Source organism: Haliotis rufescens, unplaced genomic scaffold (genome assembly GCF_023055435.1).
Source record: "Haliotis rufescens isolate VD_foot unplaced genomic scaffold, xgHalRufe1.0.p SCAF_3, whole genome shotgun sequence".
NCBI lineage: Eukaryota > Metazoa > Mollusca > Gastropoda > Lepetellida > Haliotidae > Haliotis > Haliotis rufescens.
Genome location: NW_025964001.1, coordinates 33,720,018 through 33,742,255, shown reverse-complemented (window position 1 = coordinate 33,742,255; position 22,238 = coordinate 33,720,018). Strand labels below are relative to the sequence as shown.

At 40.0% G+C, this 22,238-nt stretch overlaps 2 protein-coding genes and 1 long non-coding RNA gene across 4 annotated transcripts; 2 read left to right on the top strand and 1 right to left on the bottom strand.

Moving 5' to 3' along the window:
• Positions 1-77: 77 nt before the first annotated feature.
• On the top strand, positions 78-14,958 carry LOC124119791 (ataxin-3-like). Its single transcript, XM_046482436.2, has 7 exons — positions 78-266; positions 2,376-2,540; positions 7,591-7,727; positions 8,558-8,712; positions 9,982-10,215; positions 11,163-11,348; positions 12,085-14,958. The coding sequence occupies exons 1-7, from the start codon at positions 243-245 to the stop codon at positions 12,153-12,155; spliced, it is 972 nt and encodes a 323-aa protein (XP_046338392.1). The 5' UTR covers positions 78-242; the 3' UTR covers positions 12,156-14,958.
• Positions 14,955-18,840, bottom strand: LOC124119809 (ribonuclease H2 subunit C-like). Of its 2 annotated transcripts, none has more exons than XM_046482458.2 (4): positions 18,632-18,840; positions 17,493-17,561; positions 16,423-16,586; positions 14,955-15,513 (listed from the first exon to the last, which is right to left on the bottom strand). In XM_046482458.2, exons 1-4 carry the CDS (start codon positions 18,786-18,788, stop codon positions 15,460-15,462), a joined length of 444 nt encoding a protein of 147 aa, XP_046338414.2. In that variant the 5' UTR covers positions 18,789-18,840; the 3' UTR covers positions 14,955-15,459. The 2 variants fall into 2 exon arrangements, with proteins under 2 accessions (XP_046338414.2, XP_046338424.2); XM_046482468.2 differs by having other exon boundaries at positions 18,650-18,838.
• A 28-nt stretch (positions 18,841-18,868) lies between these two features.
• On the top strand, positions 18,869-20,812 carry LOC124119824. Its single transcript, XR_006858715.2, has 3 exons — positions 18,869-19,100; positions 19,366-19,480; positions 20,322-20,812. It is a non-coding gene; the product is annotated as an uncharacterized LOC124119824 (long non-coding RNA).
• The last annotated feature ends 1,426 nt before the right edge of the window (positions 20,813-22,238 follow it).

Below are 22,238 nucleotides of genomic sequence, written 5' to 3'. Positions count from 1 at the left end.
TATCAAGTGCATGTGTAATATTGTCTTCTGAGCAAATTGAGCAATTATTTGTAGCTATACTATGATGGTCCACTATTGCGTATAAATAAGCATAACGTTTTGTTAAAGTATCGTCTATACTGAAAGAGTAGACCTAAACTGGCTAAAGATTAGTTTGGAATATCCTGGTTAAGGAGGACAAACAAATAGACTGTCCCAGATTATTATAGTTTTTCCGCTTCCGGTATTTTTTGTTGACAGTCATGGATGCTATTTTTCACGAGAAGGTGTGTATTGTCGAGTGTAATTTTGTGTGAAGTTATAATTCTATTTTTCATGGCTTGGTATATTCTAGTTGTTGGAAGTCCATTGAATGTTTACTGGATGTTTTCAAACACAGTTTAAATGACATCCGGAACTGGCATGTGTCATGATATTTTATTTTTAATAGTTTGTGTTTACTTTTAAGCAAGGTAAGCCTAAATTGATTGAACATTATAAAGTACTAAAAGCCTGCCTAACGACATTTGAGCTTCCGGTCCAGTAAACTGGGACTGAATGTACGAAACTAAAACGCTAATGTCCAAAAAGCATGAAAATAATGAATCACGATGGCACTGAATACTTTGAACATGACAAAGGAAATATCTTTCTTTTTGTCAAATATCGTGTTCATTGAATGTAAGGTAGTTGTGTTGAAGCCAAGCAATTATAAGAGTAGATTTGCAACCAATTTCGTGTCTGGGCAACAGTTGCAGCATATGTGGAAGTGCCAATTGCCTCAGGCTGCCGCTATTGCTTCACTATGCTCAAAGATGTCTCATGCCTTTTCGATTCCTGCAGGTTTAGGTCAGTTACCCCCATGTCTATCCCTTACCCACATCCACTTTCCGATCAAGGATCGTTTCAATCTTAGGTACATCTTTCCATTCAAAACATCCCTTCACCAATCTAACATTACGTTACTATTCTTAGCGGAGGGCACTCCTTTACAATCCCTAGGGTTAGTTCTGAATTTGGGTATGGGTTTGCTATCTCTTTGAACGAATTAATCCAATGTAATTTGAGGAAAATGGCTACTGTGCTTAGAGGTAAACACTCGAATGCAGTTCACTTGGTAAATGTGCAATTATATTTTTTTATAGCACCCATGTTCCCTCAATAAAGTCTTGGCTAATTAGAATAACTCATTAGCTTAGCTTCAAGCTTGCAAAGCGAGTTGGATCCTCTACGTGTCAAAAATCGAAATCCAAAAGAGTGTGCCCAATAAAGTGCAATTCTTCCCGAGGCTAGTTCTAGATGTTGCAGTTAACGCCACGTGTGAAACAAGACATTGTCTCTTTGTAGTTTGGGTCATCATGTAGCTAGATTGATCTGCATGAAAAATGTCTTCAGGGGTTTCAGCACACAAGTAAAGTTGACTCACTCAAATTTGCTATGACTTCCAATTTACTCAAGCCTAGTTCCTCATATTTTTTTATCTTATTTAAAACTTCTAATTAACTGTGTAACTGGCAGTGATACTATGACTGTGATACTCAGATAATATGCATTAATTCATGTTTCACTGGAACTATAGGGGCAGTGTACCCCCAGTATTGATAATATATTTATTAAGCTAATCACTTACTTGAATAGGGAACTAGCATCTGCACTGAAACAATGCATACATGGTATGTGAGATCGTAATAAGTTTGTAAGTTCGTAAGTTCGTATTCCATTAAAAAGTTAGTGGATGTTTGCCAGGGGTTGATTTTGGGTACAGGTGCTGTTTTCATGACATATGTTCACCATCATTTGTTCCCAGTGGAGACACAGGTTAGAAACCATTATGATAACAGAAAAGGACCCCAGTACCCTGATTACTTATTGCAGGGATGGAAATTTATGCTCACCTGTAGGCCCAAGGCTAGCAAAAAGTACTTTGGGCTAATAAAATTAGAATTGTACTAGCCCTTAGGGCCTGTAAGTTCTTTGACATATGCTGTAAGTTATATATCGTCTTCTCGATTCCCCCTGTCAAATTGCAGCACTTGACATTTGGCACAACTTTTCAAATCTTTAAGATTGAAAGTCTTCTTATTTGCAAGGCTAGCAGATAAAAAGTCCCACTAGCCAGGTGAGCTTGTTTGTTTTTAGAGTTAATTTCCATCACCACATTGTGAGATACAACCTGACTGCATAATTTATGTTTTCAGTCATTGGTTTGTCAGATCAAGACTCCATAGTTTCCATGCCACAGTGATTATGATTATATGGATGTAAAAATACTGATAGCAGTCTCATGTTTACTTATAACATGTATCTGGTGTGTCATTGTATGATATCATTAACATGATAATTCTATAATAGAAAACGCTGTTTGAGAATGAAATTTGTTTTCTTTTACCTTCCAGCAAGAGGGATCACTATGTGCACAGCATTGTCTCAATGGCCTGCTACAGGGCCAATACTTTTCCCCTGTCGATCTGGCCCAGATAGCTCAGAGCCTTGATGAGAAGGAGAGGAGCTTCATGGCGGAGGGAGGACTGCACTCAGTGGAGTACCAGCAGTTCCTCGAGGTAGACACATCTTACTCTTAAGTTTTGTGATACCCTTGGCCATGTTGGGGCAGTTTACTTATTTTCTGCATCCTAACTATTGTTTGTGTGAACTGGAAGTGCACTTGTGCATCACGATAACCAGCATGACACCTTTCATCATGTTCACATTATACACTCTGCCTACAACACTGTGAATGGACAACAGTGTCCAAGGCTGATCAAACCTGTGGTGCTGACCAAAACACCAAGTCTTCATGTTTGTGGTGTGGCGTCTCAGTGGGCTAGCACGATAAAACAGGCAATGCTCTAGACTAGTACAAGCGGATGAACGCAAACACACACATATGCATGCACATTATACAAGTGCAATAATCATGAATGGGATGTTAAACCCTGTATTTTTTACTTATCCTGCTTTGCTCCTTAATGCTTATTACTGCTCTCATAGAAAAGAGCTATGTGAAGATATTTGCTTGAAGAAGTTGTTCCAACTAGCTGAGAGGCCAACCCTATCACACAGCTCCCACGTGACCAGGGGAAGTGATGTCACAGATCAGCACGTTACTCTTGTCACTTGCTGAGTGAAGACCTGTTTTTGATCTGTAGCATAAACTTGTTCAAACCCTCACGTTTTTGCTTCATGAGTTAATGTTCTTTGTGCCTGTGTTGTGCATATGGTTTGTATCTTTGTACATTCTATGTTATTAACATGTGCATGTGTTTGACACCTGCTGGCGTTTTCTAAAAAAAGAAAACAACGGTAATCCAAGTTGTCCTGTTGTTTCAAGTAGCCATCTTGGATATTTTACATGGACACGTGGTTATAAACTGGCTTACGTGCTATATTCTTCTTGTCTGGTACCACATAATTGCCGTACCTTTGCAAATATACTGTTTTGTCATTGTATGTTGTCTTACGTTTTTTGTAATATTTGTTTCATAAACCCACATAGTGTGAAAACAAATAACAGCATACATAATCGGGCGGGGATGCATTGTGATTTTTCACTGCTTCATTGCAGATAACATGCCATCCTGTTCCAAGAGCCGGCGTAATAAGTCAGCATGGGATCCCCACCCTTTGTTCCTTAATTGTATATCTCCATGCCTCCAGGCTTCTCCATGAAAAGAAAGTCTCTCGCTTTCCCCCACAGCTTTCCGGCAATACATCAGTGTGTCCTAAAAGCGGAGATCGCAGCAGGCAAGGAAATTCCGGCATAAGATGTCCGTCACTTCCAAGACTTTGCCTACTAAGAGGGCTGCTTCGTCGGCTACCTCGGAAAAACTCGCCAGCCTCCACTGTTGCCATGATGTCGGACCCCTCGGTCTCAGTCTCTTCCCAGAGGACCCTGATGACCACAACATCTATCTTCACGGCGGTGACCACCACCATGATGCTCCGCGTGGAACTCTCCTTCCTGATGGTGCCTTTTCAGTCCACCGGACAGACGCCCTTGGTCTATGGCTTCCAACAGTGGCCCCCACCTACATCCCAGTCGCCTATGATGGACACCTCTCTCCTCCAGTACTTGCGGGCCATGCAACAGACGCCAACACCTTCTGCCTCAGCCTCGGCCCAAGCACCTATACATGCATCTCTCAAAGCGCATGCAGATGGTGCCTAACCATTAGTTAGTGCGGCAGTGCCTATACAGATGCCCGTACCACCTCCAGCGCCTCTGACTGTAGCGCCTCTCTGAGGCAAGCCTTGTCGGACACCTATACAGACACCCTCTCTGCTACTGGTCGTCGATCTATCGTCTACCTCCTGTTACTCCTTGGACTCTGCTTTGCCCAGTACATCCTCTTGTTGGAGTGACAGTCGCTCGTCTCGCCGGACTCACCAATCTAGGAGCCGCTCTCCTCCTTAGACGCTCCAGCAGATACACCTCGGACTCTTCGGAGGGTGACTTTGTCCCATGCTATGATGACACTCCCACTGACGGCAAGTCCCATCTTGGGCTAGACCAGGTAGCAGCCTGGTTGGCAGACAGACATGAGGCAGTCGCTCCGTCCCCTGGAATAGAGATCAATTTAAGATCAGACCCTACATCACTCCCACCGGATCCTTTGATCAAGGATATGATCTCGGCCCTTGACTCCATCCTTGACTCCATCCTATAGAGCTCTGGGCAACAGACGGAGCGATTTTCCGATCCGCTCTCTCTCCAGGTTGCGGACCGCGCTCATGAGTGTCTCAATTGTCTGAGGCTCTCCATTGTATGACCAGTTCCATCCGTCCCAACTCAGTACAAGTTTCCGACAACAAACTAGCTTATGTGGAGACAGAGATTCCTTGCTCTCTCAAGACACTCTCACTTCGTCGACCTCCACAGCCGTTCTCCAGGAACTGTCGGAGGATTATCCACACCGGATAGACCACCTTACCACCACCTTACCACCACCTTACCACCATCTTATCCTACCTTCAACGGCAGGTCGAGCATATGCGTTCCCATATGCGAGCCCCTCTGATAGAACTCACTACCACGCGGCGCCAAGGCAACCTTGCTCTGCCTGACTGGGACCCAGAATTCAAGAGGGACCTGCTTCGTCAACCCTGGTCTACTTCTGACCTTTTTAATGGACAGGTCTCCCCCCTGAGTTTCAGCCTTCACCCAGGACGACACTGCCCTCAAGGCCCTGGCTATGGTATCACAGCCAGCCTCCTACCAGCCATGACGCAACACTCTCCAGCCCCGGGGCAGAGCTCCGCCTTAATTTTTGGGGGTAGAGGCAGAGGCAAAGGAAAGTCCTCGGGCTCGTACTTATCCTGCCACGGCCACTCCAAGGGCGGTGGTGGTGACCGCAATGACTCTAAGTGAATCACCAGACACACACGACTGGGACCTCCACCCCAGTCTTAGCACCAGGCTTCTACTCAACCATCTTCCTTGTCCCGTAGAACGACTCGGACAGACACAGGATGATACAAAACCTCCCCGCTTTCAACCTGGCGTTCCCACGTTAATTCATGATGACCACAATCAGGCTGCTGCGATCACCGATCCAGGCACACAATGTGCTTATGAGCCGGGACCTCGATGACCATATTTCCATGTCCCAATCCATCCCGATGACTGGAAATTCCCCCGCTTTATCTTCATCGGAGTCCATTACCAATGGGCGGTCCTCCCATTTGGAACCAGACAGGACCAGACAGGTTATGTCTTCATGTCTGGTCCATCTACAAAGAGCACTGAACGCTAAAGGTTACTTGGCCAGAGCAGCGAAGGCCATCACAATGGCTCATCACCCAACCACCGGAAGTCTATATGACGACAAGTGGCTACCCTTTGAGAGCTTTTGCAGGGAAAAACAACAAGACCCCACTACTGCATCGCCTCAATTCCTGGCTGAGTTCCTGCCCTAATTTCGCCACAAGCGTAGACTCAAAGGTAGTACCATAACGACTACCTTGTGGCACTCAACTCCATCCTGGGAGTTCCGGAAGATCGGCGCATGACGAAAATCTTGGAACTACAGGCTCTGCTCGGCTCATTCAGGCTATTAGACCAGAAGGCGAAATTCTGTTCACTAGCTTGGGATCTGAACGTCATTCTCATCCTGCTGAGAGACGTGCTCTTCGAGCCCCTTGACACGAAGGTGTTCTACCATCTGATGAAAAAGTGAGCTACACGCCCTGGACATGGCGCATGACTGCTTTGAGCATGGATCGCACGGAGCCGTTCATCTCAGACTGTGCTGGGACTTCATTGCCAAGAACCAGCTCCTAGGACAGCCAAATAAATCGTTCGTCATCCCTCCCCTATCATCAATTGATGGTGCAGAAGACGAACAAGAGCTCCTCCTGTGCCCAGTCGCAAACAACGACACCGCCTCTTCGTACTGGTATCTGCGACCTCACCAGCGGAAGTGAGCTGCAACACGATCGCCTGGCTGCGAGCCATCATTCTCTAGGCCACTGAAGCCGCGGGATTGGATCCCCCAAGCTCTAACAACCCGCATGAGATCCATGCAGTTGCCTCCATCATGGCGCTACACAGTAACTGCTCCCTATGTGCCATAATGGGGTGTTTCTGGCAATCGAACACAGTCTTCACCAGTAACTACCTGGTAGATGTCGCTTTGGAGGATGTGCAAGGCATGCACAATTTTTGTCTGTTAGTAGTGCCCCTACAGGTTATCACTACTCGATGCCATTGACCTCGCCACCATATCCAGAGCCGGCCTCTCGACCTCCGCTGGCTTAAGTGCCCTTGAGTAGAAGGTTCATGCCCCTTGCATGCGGCTCGTTAAGTCAGTCTACAACTTTAACTTGAGTAAGGTTATTGTCTATGGCTGGGTTGTACCTGGGCATCCCGCTTACCTGACTCTTGGTACCCATCTACAGATTGGTCATTTGCTGCTGACGACACAGCTGAAATGAAAGTCCACATCTGAAGGTATGCCTTCCACCCATTCCGTCGGATAAAGATGCATTAAGGAGTAATGCAGGAAAAGTAAAAAATAAATTAAAACCCTAGACATTTTTTATATTTGTATACTTATACTGCATTACTGCGTCCAAAGAGACCCACCAGTCGCAGAGCTGACTCCCCACGATTCCTTCTGATGTTCCGGACTCCAGAGTAATGTGAGGATCCGTGACGTCACTTCCCCTGGTCACATGGGAGCTGTGTGAGAGGGTTGGCCTCTCAGCTAGTTGGAACAGCAAAGATCTTCACACAGCTCTTTTCTCTGTCAAGAACAAGTAGTAATGCAATTATGAGTAATGCAGGATAAGTAAACAAATGTAAAAAATATATCTAGGAACTTACTAGTTCACCTAACCTCACAGTGAGTCTGCATCGTTTAACTTAGATCCTTGTTAAACGATGTCAAACAGAATCTGATGTTCTTTGTCCATTTTTCATCCTAATAAAAATACATTAAGTTTCTCAATGCTCATATACATGATTTCAAATTGCAAATGTTTTATTTCCATCAATGTTTGAATGTTCTTTTCATTCATTATTATGCATTTTGTACATTGAATAATTATGATGGATATACAAAACTGATTCCGTCTTCAACCTGTTCAGTGAAATATTTTTGACAATTCCAGCAACCATCAACCAATTTTGATGACAGTGGTTTCTTCTCTATCCAAGTAATCCAAGAGGCCTTACGTGTATGGGGACTTGACTTGGTGCCCTATAACAGCCAAGATGGCATCGCAATACAAGCTCGCAGAGAGCCAATGTGAGCATGAACAGGAAACATACAAACATACATAGCTTAATACAACAGCTGAAAAAACTGTTCCTTTGTTTCAAACAGTATGTATAAACTAAATGTATAGTTGCTTAGATTCCAAAGTATTGGTTTCAGCAAGATATCCTGTGTAATGTTAAGAAGTGTTAAAGCCAGATGTAGAAACTAACATTTTTAGTCCACTAGTCCTTATAATGATAACATATAGCAAAACCCTTAAAAGTTTCAAATTTCTACTAGTCCTTATGATACCTTAACTATTGGGCAGTTTGGCAAGGACTACAGTACTAGTGCCAATTTCTAACGCTGGTTAAGCAATATGCATACAGTTGACTCCGCCTAACAGTCAGATGAAGTAAAATGTGAATAACAAAGAAATCCATCAATTGAATTTAAGGTACTTCTCTCATGTTACTAAAAAATACCATTTCATTAATCTGGACCTATGTTAATGATGGTTTCTTCACTGAAAACTGTTCAGATTAATGGATTCACTGGGATGATAAACTGAATATGTGATGTAGAATGTGCAGATGATAAGAGTTTCCATGACTAATGTTTGCTCAATAATTTGTTTGTTTGTTGTTCAATGCCGCACTCAGCAATATTCCAGCTATAGGATGGTGATCTGTTAATAATCGAGTCTGGACCAGACAATCCATTGATTGACATCATGAGCATCGATCCCTGCAATTGGGACCAAAAACCTTTTCATAGAATAACAGTCAAACTACAATTTGTTCTCACTGAAGTGTGTGTCAGTAGGTTTTACTGTAATGTGGTATTTTTTATCCAATGTACTGTTGTATTATTTTCAGCCATGAAGAAGCCTACATATGTAACTTCAAGCAACACTGGTTCAGTGTCCGGAAACTGGGTCACCAGTGGTTCAATCTCAACTCCCTCCTCACAGGGCCAGAGCTCATTTCAGACACATACCTCTCACTCTTTCTTACACAGCTGCAGCAGGAGGGTGGGTAGCTTTTTATTTAGTTAAAATGTGTTAATCTGAGCCTTAAAGCAAATCTAGTGGATAGAGCGTCTGATCGGAGAGCGGAATGTCGTAGGTTCAATACCCGGCTGCATCATACCAAAAGACATAAAAAAGATGGTACTTGTTGTCTCCCTGCCTGGTGCTGGGCATTAAGGGGATAAAACAAAGACTGGTTGGCTTGGTGTTAGTAGACTGTGTGATTAGGGTGTTCAAGTTAAAAACAAATGTGGCATGGTATCTCAGTGGGTTAGCACTGAAAAACCGGCATAAGTCAGGACTGGTACAAGAATCCACATGCACATCACTATATAAGTTGATGTATTCTTGAACGCGACGTTAAACCCCATTTCATCTCGTCTCACCTTCAGTAAAACATCCTTGATACTCGGGTTGCACATGTGGCCCAGTCGTCGGAGGCGCCATGATTCGCTGTTCTTCATGTGTGCAAAAAACAAAGCTCTGATGGGTTTCGAATCCCAGGTTCACCCTGATTATGTTTCTAGGTTTTCCAGGACCATACAAGTGTTCATGGGTTTCACCAAAGTGATTAATGTCTAAAACCTGCATCAGTTTGGGCTTTCTTAAACATTATAACAGCTGGTTGATCACATGTCCTGTACATACAATATATACGGATGAGGAATTTGCAAAAGACGAACTGACATTTAAGCATGTTAAGTACGGTTTCTAATTCCATTTGACCTAATACTATATGTTTTGAAATGTTAAACATGACATATAGGAAAAATAATTTAAGAGAATGAAAAACTGAAAAGTTGAACTTATTAAATGTAACATTGCATAAGAAGGTTTTATTTGTTTGAACACTTTTATTATTGATCCAAATTGAATTTATGTACTATCACCTATTAAATATAATTCACCAACAATTGGTGCTCCATTATTTTCCTTTATTAACCAATGGTTGTCCATTTGTCTAAGGCACCACAATTTGCTGTACAGAGTTGCATCCCTTGCGCAAACCAGAAACCTCTCCCTCGTGGGTTCAAATCCTGGTTCATCCAGATTATGTTTCTAGGTTTGTCAGCACCATACCTATTCTCATGGGTTTCACCAAAGTGGTAAACTTTGAAGACCTGAATCACTTTGGGCTTTCCTAGCAAATTTTGGCTGACATGCTCTGATATAACTGGAATATTGTTCAAAGCATTGTTTACAGAACTCACTCACTCTTATAATAACATGATTTATAATTATGTCAGTGGTTTTATTTGCTTTTTTCTTCAGGCTATGCTATATACATCATAGTAGGCAAACTACCAAACAGCGAGGCAGATCAGCTCTTAAAAATGATCCCTGCAGTTCAGCCAATCAAACCTACCCTTATAAACGAGGCAGCTGAAACCTCTGACCAATCAGGGGATGGGGACATGGAACTGCAGCGTGCCATTGAGGAGAGTCGCAGACTAGTCGAGAATGATGACACGATGTTACAACAGGCTTTAAAGATGAGCATGCAGGGTATTGGAATAGTTCTGAATATATTTTTAAAATGCTGTCCTCCATCATTATTTAATGAGGGGCAAAGTACGAAGTAGACTTATCATGGTTATGACTCAGGTTTAAATCCCTTTATGTTATAGTTAAAACATTCCTTAGTTTTGGTTGAAAATGTAAAACCTTGAGCTTGTGAAAATCCTTGTACTTATAAACCGTCATAACAAAAGAAATACCAGAAAGAATAAGAAAACATTGGGATACCTTATAGTGATATAATACTGTACACAAGGTGTTAAATGAATTTGATGACAGCAGGCAAGAGAAAGATTGTGTGCAGCATGTAGACAACTGAAGTCATGACATGTAAGCTTGAACACGCTTTCACACCTGCCAAGGTGGCTCAGTGGGAAAACAGTCGGTTACAATGCAAAACATGATATGCGAGGTTGCAGGTTCGAAAAGGTTTCAGGTGAAAAACATTGCGACTTTTAACCTGTCAAAAATCAACATTAGATGTATATTAAAAGGCTGTTTGTACAATTCAAATGTAAAATCTCAAAGCAGGTCTCACTTGAAAGAAGTACCTCATGAGGTGATGAGATAGCAAGATACCTACTATACTATAGGTAAATGAGGCATTAGGTTTGTGATAATTCCCCTGCAGAGATACTAATATTTGCTGGACTAATGCTAAAATCATGTAAAATCATGCCCACTCACTCATTTATTTGAACCCTGTGGATTAAAAATAGCCTGGCACAAGTTTTATTCTTTTGACGCTGTCATGCATTAGCTGGAAAATAGTAAACTGTGGCACAAAGCATCCCCCACTCTATCAACCACTGACCCCCCAGTCTCTTGTAGACATGTCTTTGTGAGTAGGAAGCAGGGGAAGCCAATAGTTCGATTTCCTGCAAGATTTATTTCTCATGGCAAATTGTGTAATAAGACATTAATTGTTTCATCAGGTTATATAGTGGATGATGAGGTGAGTGTGGGCCCGAGACTGTTGAGTGAACAGCCTGGCACAAGTACAGCAGGTGCCCCCACTCCCACTCAGGAAGAGTTGAGGCAGAAGAGGTTGGCATTTCTCAGCAAGGTTGATAATACTCCGTCCACACCGAACCAAACAGAAACTACACCAGCTAGCGAGGGTGAGTCATCTATCCATCAAGGGAATACACCTAGTGTGTCCTGGCAGTATAATGCTAATGTGGAAACAAATTATTTAGAATTTTTCACACACCAAAGAGGGTTTGAAAAATGAAGTATGCTAGTCCCAGACTAAAATTCTGGAAGGACTTGTGGCAATCACTTTTACCCGTCTGGTAAACAAAATGGCAATTCTATAGCAGATTATTTGTGCAGACTTGTGAACATGAAATTAATTTCTAGCCCTGTCTAAGGGATATGTTTAACATGTCTTTTGAGTTGATGGTCAGACTGTGACCTGGCTGTGTGGCATGGATTGTTGCTCTGTCTATCAACCACTGCTTTTCCTTGCCTAAACTTCATTTACACACCGCTGTGACATTGCTGGAATATTCATGACAATGGCTTCCACACTCAAACTACTGACATGTGTAACTCTATATATGCCCATGTTCCCAATGACTTGGAGTTAATGAAGATAATGGTATATCTGGTTGCACATGGTCCTGTGCATAGCACACAGGTCACAAATTAGGTGAAGTTAAGCAACATTGGTCGCAGGGAGTAGTTGCATGCAAGACCACATTAAACAGTTGGGCTGCCTGAGAGGTTCTAGGGTATCGGTCCTACTCAACACTGAAACACATGTAGGACATGCGGTGTTCTTCGGCACGTGACTTTGTGGGTGGGTACCCAGTAGGATGAGATTACCATTTCCAAATCCACTCTGTGTTTCAGATGATCTGAGTGAAGAAGCCATGTTGAAGAGAGCGATGGAGATGTCGATGCAGCAGGGGGAGCAGGCATGATGACGGCTGTTTATAGTGTCAACTGTGTTTCTTAAGTAGAATGCATCTGTGATAGATGGCATACCAGCATTGGTGCCATCAGCTGTTTGTAGACTGACATGGCATCTATAGACAGACACTGACGATGGTGACCGTCTCTACTGACCACATAATGCAACTCAACACTTCAGGGATGAATTGCTTGATAGTTCTCAAGCTAAACCGAGTTACTATTGTAAACTGCTGTGCTAGAAACTTGTAAGTGATATGCAACACCTTAATATGAGGTCACTGATAATCAAAATCCAAAATGGAATTGTGTAACATGTTTCAGTTGCAAATTACATGGTAATGTGCGGCATTGATAAACAAGATTAGGTAATAACAGAAAGTGTTGAATGTGTAACAAATGTATGAGCCCTGGTCAAATTATAACCAGCACCCAAGTCTGAGACTGACATTTTCCAGAGGTCATATGAACTACAGCAAATCCATATATATATATCCTTGGAGCAACAGATACCAGTTTGTATTTACAAGTTTGGCTTTTGAGGGTATTATCAAAACGTACAATACACTACACCATTCATAACTTTACAAAATCCTGCAAGGACCCTTTAAATTACTTAATGGGGAGTAATAAGTACTTACTTTTGTAAGTCAAGGTAAAACCCTGCTATCACACGGAGACTCTTATTAAGTAGGTCAATAGTTCTTTTTATGTGTAGGATAAAATTGTGACATTTAAAACATCCTGAGGGCAAGTGTTTTGTCTTACTTATAAACCGAAAGAAAAATCTGAGACAACATTTATCAACAATTTGATGTTTTAAACATACTTTTGATGAATGAACCTTAGGAAACGTGCATAAAATATAGCTTGCTGGCCTACATGTACTTGAAAAAGAGATTCTTAAAAGCATTGAGATTTATAAGTGTCTCTGTCGCCTTGTGGTTCACTCACAGCTACAGATACAAAGATTGCAGGTTCAGTACACGGAAATATAAAGTCAGCAGTATTCAGTGAGTAAAATCAGGGCATTCTGTATATAAAGTCCCTGGTATTGCACAATATTGTTACTAATTCCTCATATTTAACTAAATATGTGCAGCGAGTCTAGGGCAAAAGACGGTACGCGGTTGTTTAGTCCTCGACTATAAATTGTAAACGAAACAGCCAGCATTTCAAGCTCTGCAAAAACAAAGAGTACAATCCCAGATTGGTCGTGAAAGGGATATAGAGGCTATTTGACTAATATTCACATGATCTTAATCTCATTGAGTGGTCAGCAAAACAAGTTATTTCACAAGATTAACCAAATATTCTGTTAAATATCTTACATCACCAGAAAACATTAATATTCCTAAGTAAATTATCCCCAACTCGCAGCCATGTGACCGTGGGTCCTATCATCCCATTGACGTAATGGTGATGTTGTTGATCAACTTGACTTAATGTTTTAACAAGTGTTATTTGCAATTATTTCACTAATGTTGGCATTTCACTGTCATATTTAGAGTGTAATCTTTTTGCTGCAAGGTAAAGAGAGCCCTGTTTGTATTCATAAAAAATTTGTTTTGTTGATGTATGAAAAGTGTAATTGGACTAGTGTTTCAATTGTACATAGTAATGTTTTTCAACAACAGAAATCTATTTTAGAATAATTTTATATGCGTTCACCAGATATTTTCCACCAAGCAGTTTATATTGTGTGATTATTAGAATAGGTGTGCCGTGTTCAAAATAAAGGGGAGTCCTGGGTCCTTGAGGTATTCCTATATTTAATTCTAGGGTCCCCTAAAGTTTAATGTAAGGGTTATGACAAGGACCCTTGCTTTGCATGCTTAATTTTGAACACTCCAAATTACATGTAGTAGTCATGTGTTCAGTATGTCAACTCTGTGATTTATCATTCAGTTTCAGAGATGACTTTGGTCCTAAACTGCCTTTGGTGTTTTCATTATAGTGTTCCTGAAGGTTAGACCCACTTTATACAAACCTTTATTATTCTTTTTCCTTCAACAGCAAGGAACTTTTTGGAGCATTCAGTTGTCTGTACTATGTTTTCAGATTATGTCATATGAGAAGTTTCATTTCAAAACTGGGGGCTATTTTTGGTTGTGAGGTTAGATTTGTCTTATTCTTATGGAGTGGATTATTTCTACTGATAGCTGGACTAGGACAATGGTTTGGTCTTGAATTTGTGTTCAGGAGGGACACATTTTCATATGTCCTTTATCTTGAATTATTTGTATTCATGCATTTACCACAAGAGTTTCAAATATGAAGACTTTTTAGTTACTTGGTTAATAGATTATTTCTGAACTAACTGATAAAAGCATAGTGGTAGAGTGAATTAAAAACAAATTAAATAAAGAAAAGTGCTGCTTTGAGGTCTTCTTATCTCCAAATCAATACTGAGGTTCTTTTTTTTCTAGAATTTGTTAAAATGGGAAGAAAAGAATAATATTCTTGAACTTTCCAGTTGGTTCAATATTTGAGAAAACTTAGTGAGCTGACATGACAATAGACATGGGTCAGCTGGAATGGGTAGATTTCAACAATGGTAAACATTCTGTCACAAAAGGGATATAATTTATTTAATAATATTCATTGATTCTATATGTTTTCTACATTATTTATGATTTTGAAATGTGTATCCTGTGACATCCAATGTCATATTTTCAGAATTTCCCCTTGAATGGAATAACTGTGGAAAACCTCAACTTTTGTTACTTTCATAAACTATGCATATTTCATGTGTAAATTTGTAAGTAAATGTAATCATACTTAGCTCAATAAAAACAAAGAATATTGACTGCATTGACCTTGTTGGCTTTATTGTCTGTAGATGAATGCATCCATCATATTTGTATGACATATTCAACTGCTCGAACCTAAACCAACACACTGTACAAGGCACCCACATGTTGATATATACATTATGTTCCTGATACATGTGACATACAGCTGACCAGGGAAGTCTTTGGAGCCACTGCAGTGATATAAACCTATTGCAGGGTTGAACGTGGTCAGCTGTCCACAACCAGTGAAAGGTTGAAAGAGTAATAGATTAAGTAGTCTTGTTCCAGTCTTGCTCATGCCTCCCGGTTGTAATTAACTCAGAACTGGTACTTTAAACATACAATCCAATCTGATTATGCCGACAGTCATAACCCAAATAGTATGTCTCGCCTTTGAAATATAATATCATTGATACACACTCGACATTCATGAAAAATATGATTACAATCAGCACACCATCCATGCAACTTTGTAGTCTTAATGTCCAGTGTTGCTGTGTATCACTCAGGACTGCCAGTACTATTTCCCAGTCACGCTCTTCTGACTGCTCTCTTCATCCACAGGACGGTGAAGCTGCAGCAGAAATAACATGATACAACACATGACAGTCCCCTAGCTTCATCTTTTCCTATTGACAATGATGGAGCAAGAAGCTTACTTTATTTCTAGGGAACTAATGTGAAATTAAGGTACCTACAAGTTGCTAAATTCATGTTAAGCCAGTGAATATGAACAGATATCTATCTTGGATTCTTAACTATGCTTTGGTCTAAAATCGTGAAAATGTAGATTTTTTCTCTCTCACTTTTTTCAAATCAAAGATACTTTGCATTCCACATAATGATACACTACTACCTTTTAATTTTGGTCCTGTTATTAGTTTCATACAAGTCAACCTTGCTAGGCGTTAACATTACATTAAATTACAGATTAGTTACTGAGTTGGGACAATATTAATTCTAAACTGGAAACTTGTACTGCCATTTGCAGCAGACATGGGCACAAATTTCCCACTTTGAGAACACCTAGATAACTCCATGACGACTCCAACCAGTTAACAAATGTCCATTTCTCATGGACCTCGATATGGAAGTCATATTTCATTAGGATAGTTTCTGTGTGACAACTATAAGAGTCAATCATTTTCCAAGGCAATAGTATTTCTCTGGTAGCCATGACCATCTTTCGGTCCAATCACTGACAATAAATGGGCTTTGTTATTTGGCATTTTAACTCCCTCACATGAACACTGAAAAAAAGGGACAAAATTAGAAAAAGATTCTGATACCTCAGTTAATCACCATTTCAGTTTTAAAAAATGATATACAATAAAACAGTCTACTCACACAAAATCTTAAAAACAAGTTCCCAAAGAACAAGGTATTTTAAGATTTCTTTAGCCTTACAATGTTTACTGTGACACATTTAAGAGTGATTGCATTGATGATTCCTCAGTTCTCCCTGTGTACATTATATGCTTACTGCTTTCGCTATGTCGGCCCACTGCATTGCTTGAGCAAAGCGGTCATCAGCACTTGGCAGCTTGTCTAAGTTCCAATATGTCATCTTCTGGAACCGGTGTGTGATGTTGAGGTCTCGGTCCTCATCTTCTGTCACTGGCTTCCTGTTCTCCTTCACCACAATACCTGAAACACCACCATTTCTCTATGTACAACTTTACATGTTGTGTGAGTCATTTAGTTACGTCTCCTGCAAAACAAAGAGGTATAATGATCAACCACTTTTTTTGGCGATACAATATTGAGACCAAACAAAATGAATATGTGTCACATGATACACTAAACATGCTAAAAGAGTCGTATTCCATCAACAATCAGATTTACTTTCACTTGGTACTGATGACCTCAGTATGATAATCATATAATCAGTGTTCATAAATAAGGGGGTCTTGGATTCCTTGAGGCTTGGCCCTTTAGTTTGTTTGTTTGTTGTTTAATGCCGCACTCAGCAATATTCCAGCTATATGACGGCAGTCTGTAAATAATCGAGTCTGGACCAGGCAATCCAGTGATTGACATCATGAGATAATGACATGCATCAAAAAAAGTCAGTGAGCCTGACCACCCGATCCTGTTAGTTGCCTCTTACGACAAGCATAGTCGTCTTTTACGGCAAGCATGGGTTGCTGAAGACCTATTCTACCCCGAATCTTCACAGGTATTCTGTCTATGAAAAAGATGGCTCACGCACAACAGATAAGAGCACATGCAAGTATCATGTAACGTATTGGATCGTGAGCAAGGTATTATGATACGTATTGGATTGCACAGTTGGTGTATCGTCCACAAACAAACTTTCTCTTCAATTTGCAAATATAATAAAAACATGACTAAAGCCAGTTTTATCTGCACAGAGCTCTATCCTTTTGGTTTGAGAATTGAATCGTGCATGTAACATCAGACAAGATTATTTCATGCATGATCTAAAAAAAACATAAAACCGTTGACATACTTGAAGCCACATACTGTCCCTTTAAACCAGCTCACCCACTGTAACTAATCAATGTATGCAATCACCATTATCAACAATACCTGTATATCCGCTTGGTAAAGTGATCTCCTGTCCATTTAATAGTCTACCTCGAAAGGATGCTGTCAGGGCTGGAAACATAAGTATAAGTATGATAAGGCTTGGATGGGTAACTCTGGTCAGGTGGGTCCTGAGTAGGACCCGGACCAGTGGTTAGTTATGTGATACTGAAACGTCGCTCTTAATTGTAATAAAGAAGTTGCTCATCCATAAATTCTTATCCTTACATGTGATAGTGTTTAATGACATTAACAATAAAACTTCATGGTTACACTACAAGTATAGCTCATGTGTATGTAAATAGTTTTTGCCAGGACTTGGGTAAAACAATTCCCATATGGACATCTTGTACCCAACTATAGCGGGTGCAGGGGTTGGGCCAGGTAAAAGGGTATCGGGTACCCAGGTAGTAAATTTGGACGATTCCCAGCACTAAAGTATGATAATGATGATAAGAAGAATATCGATATCCAAATATCACCATGGTCACTGGACACCAAATATGTTTGCAAAGTGTAATTACTAACTAGGCATAATTCTTGATTTGATTTCATTCAACAACGCCCACAAGATGCTCACATGTAGTATACATGAGGTATGAAACATGTTTCTGTATAGGTTACTGATCTAGCTACGAATTGCTGTATTTGGTTATCAGTTGCTCATGTACACACTGTCTGAGTTGGGGCTGGCTACATATCATGGAGATTGATAATCGTTAACTAAATATCAATCAATATTATTGATAAATAAATGAGCTGTATCTTTGAGCAAATACGAAAAAAAAAATCTTAAAGAAATTTACATATTTCACTCCACTGGTGACACATTTATTCAGGGATTACTTAGATCTAGTGGACATTTATATGATATTACAAAAACAGTTACTTTCGTTCTAACATTACTGACAATAACATATCTGTTTTGGTAAATCTAAACTTTATTTGATCACAATAGTATAGATCTATGTAAGATATTATCGATGACACAATTTAATTTTCATTTCGATAATCGTTAATATTTCTTTCCATCGATGATAATTCCGATTATCGATCTTTTTTGCCAGCTCTACTGTGAGTGTCCCTGAATCATTACTGGTTCAATCATTGTATGAGCCACACTGAGCTCTCTGGACTATGACCACTAATTGGGACATCACCTTCTTGTTCTTCCCTAATTGACGTCTTAAAGTATGAAGATACATTTGCACTTCCATCATGTTCAATGTCAAAAGGCATCAAATGACAGGATTGTTCCACAACCCCTGGAACGGATGATGTGTTCAAGTAGACAGACATGTTCCCGCGATATATTTTAAATGACCTTCACCTTTGAAGACCGGAATGGAAATCCAGACCAATGAAATGTGTTCTTACAATTACGGTCTTCTTCCGGTTTTCCTCCAGCTTGTTGACATATTTACCACGTGTCTGTGTTTTTGCTAAAAATGAGACGGTACAGATATGGCGATCCGTCAAAAGTTAGCCGAATACACTGGAAAAGCGCATTGTATTTCCTTGCAGCTTGGAACGTGTTAGGCATTGTCGTATATAAAGTGTACAAGTCGAAAAAGAAAGATGAAACGCCAGAATGGGATAACCTGACAAGTAGTAAGTAGAAAGAGAGATTGTAAGTTTCAATGTGGAAACATATTTGGTAATAATGCATGGTCATGAATGAAAAACGTATTGAAAAGTGTTTGCTATTATTAGTCTATTTCTATCAGTCTTTATGTCAAATGAAATGACTAATAATGTAAATAATTTAAAAAAAAATTAATACTTTTATTTATGCTATATGTCAGTTTGGCTGTATTCATTATTGACTATCATGGTGACCATACAGTTAATCTGTCATTAAATATTCTCCTTACAGCTCAAAAGTACATGCAGTTGGTCACTGTTGGAGGAAATAAGCCTATAGAAAAGGTACAAATGTCCGGTCTGACACCTGTGCGGACAGAAGAATTTAAGAAAGAGTGATTATAAAGGTAAGATGGCACTGTCTCAAACAAGTTGTGAAGATCCAGGTTAGAATACGTCTTCAGCAACCCATGCTTGTCCTAAGGGGCGACTATGCTAGTCGTAAGAGGCAACAAAAGGGATCAGTGTCAGACTCACCGACTTGGTTGATGCATGTCATCGTATCCCAATGACAAAGATCAATGTTCATGATGTCAATCACTGGATTGTCTGCTCCATACCCGATTTACAACATAGAGCTGGAATATTGCTGTGTGCGGTGTTAAAAATGTTAAACAACAAACAAACAACAGTCTCAAACCCAACCTTTCACCCCTCCAAAAAGATGTGAATGTTCCAGTGGTCTAAACTTCTGCGAATTGATGTGTTGGTTGCTGGTTAGAAGGATTTAAAACTATGTATATCTGTATATCCTTATTTCATGTTATAATGTTAACTGTCCAGAGCATGATACAGCATAAATACACTGCTTTTTACGCCACTTTTAGCAATATTCCAGCAATATCACGGCTGGGGACACCAGAAATGGGCTTCACACATTGTATCCATGTCGGGAATCAAACCAAGGTGTTCGGCATTGTGAGCAAACACTTAACCACAAGGCTACCCAACCGCCCCTGCTTACATGATACTATCTATCTTCTAGATAAAAATACTCCTATTATCAATCATTCTGTTTTCGGAATATGCCTTATGTATGACTACATGATTTATGAATGTTTAATCTTTACACAGATAATAAGTACCCTTGGAGTTTGATCCTGTTTTAAACTTACAAGTTTATATCAGTGTATATTGATGTGAATATGATCATGGTTAATTTTAAGATATTTTCAATGTTTTTTTCAGGTGATTTGTGTGATTCATGTAATTGTGATCCTCTGAAGGGTGCCAGATTAGTCACCATGGACACTGGAACATTTATGTTGTCATAAACACCAACAGAATCTGATAAGATGTGTTTGTGTGGCCTCATTCGTGTATAAATGTCAACACACATGAGAAATCCCAACAGTCAAGAAGAGTATTCTTTTGAAAGATGTTAAATAAGTGTCTAGAGCAAAGTACACCTACTTATAACATTTCTCAAAAACTGAGATCAAATATGTTGGTGCCATATATCCACCAGTTTGACTCCAGCATGCTGACAGTGTTAGAGGAAGACTGGAGACTGACTGAACTGACATAGCTGTAAATGAAGTACAATTGTTTCCTCACTATGAACTGATTTTTATATTAATGACTTATTTATATGTCATTCTGAGGCAGTTTTCTTTAGCGACATTGTAAGATTGTTTTGAGTGAATGTGTTTGTGTAAATAAATGAGAGTGTTGCCCTATTGTATTTCTATGTGTTCAACATGTTTAACACTCTGTGCTTTTGCAGCTTTATTTTAAAGGGCTGCTTGGTGTTTGGTTTGAGCCCATTCATTGAAAGAACTGTATAGAGGTGGTGGTGCAGACTGAATATTCCCTTTCCAACTGTCATTATTTGTTGTTATATATTTGCACCACAGTCAGCAATATTGCAACTATATAGAGTGTGGACCAGACAAACCATTTCTTGATGTTATAAAATATGCATGATTCTGTCGGTATAGGTTATCATTCAAGTCGTAGGATAGGCTACTGGGGACCTAACATGAAATTCTTTCACCTGTCATTGAATTTTACATCCACAATTATCTTCAGATACGTCGCGGAGCCTGACCAAGTCTACCATTTAGTCTGGGTAGTGAGGACCTAGTCCCACCTTGGTCCCAACAGGGTCTTGCTTGTGAGATATATGAACCATATCTCAGTTGATGAGAAACAATTCCACATTATTTCCTTCAGGACATGGGATGGTGGGGTTGTCTAGTGATACATGCATTCGCTCCACATGATGCCAAAGGCCCTGGTTCTCGTGCCCATGGGTACAATGTGTGGAGCCTATTTCTGGTGTCCCCTGCCCTGATATTGCTGGAATATTGCTTAAAGCGACATAAAACACTTACTCACTCCTGTAGGACAGCTACATCCCTGGGTAGTATTGACAAAATAACATGGCAGTGTTCATTGAAGGTTCTTGTCAGCTTACATTATGTCTTGGGGGGTCGATAACTTTTAAACAAGTCCCCAGACATTTCAAGGTCCATGGTGCTAAAAATTTGCATCCAGTTCAAATACAACTTCACACTTCCCCTCCAGTCATATAAAAATACATTTTGGTCTTACCAATCACTTTATATAGATTATTATCATGATTATATGAGCATGTCCATTATACTGATTTTACAAAACGAGTGTCAGAATTCTTAGATTTTCCTAGCGAGAGCCAGGGTAGTACATTAATTCTTACACAAGTTTGATAAAATCAGTATGACACACATGCGAGGGTACTAATTTCTTTATTACCCATTATTTTTAATCCTCTTGAGCTCCCCTATAGAAACAAACACTGATCATGAACTCCGTCTTAGAAAAATGTCGTCAACAATCTTCAGCTATGATGTTTCTAGTGTGACATCATTCAAACAATATGTCACTTTAAGATTTGAATGACGTCAGCAGTGCCGTCCAGATGATGTAAACAATACTTTGGTGCACGTGAGGTGATATTTGCACACATGATTTTTATGAACTTGATTATTTCTACCTGTAACCTAATTAATCAACGTATGATTTGATATGCATGAAGTATTATGTATTTAACTGCCTCTTTTTCGTGATTTTTACCCAAAGATGTCTGACCTTTACTTGCACATACCGTCACAAATTTAATGA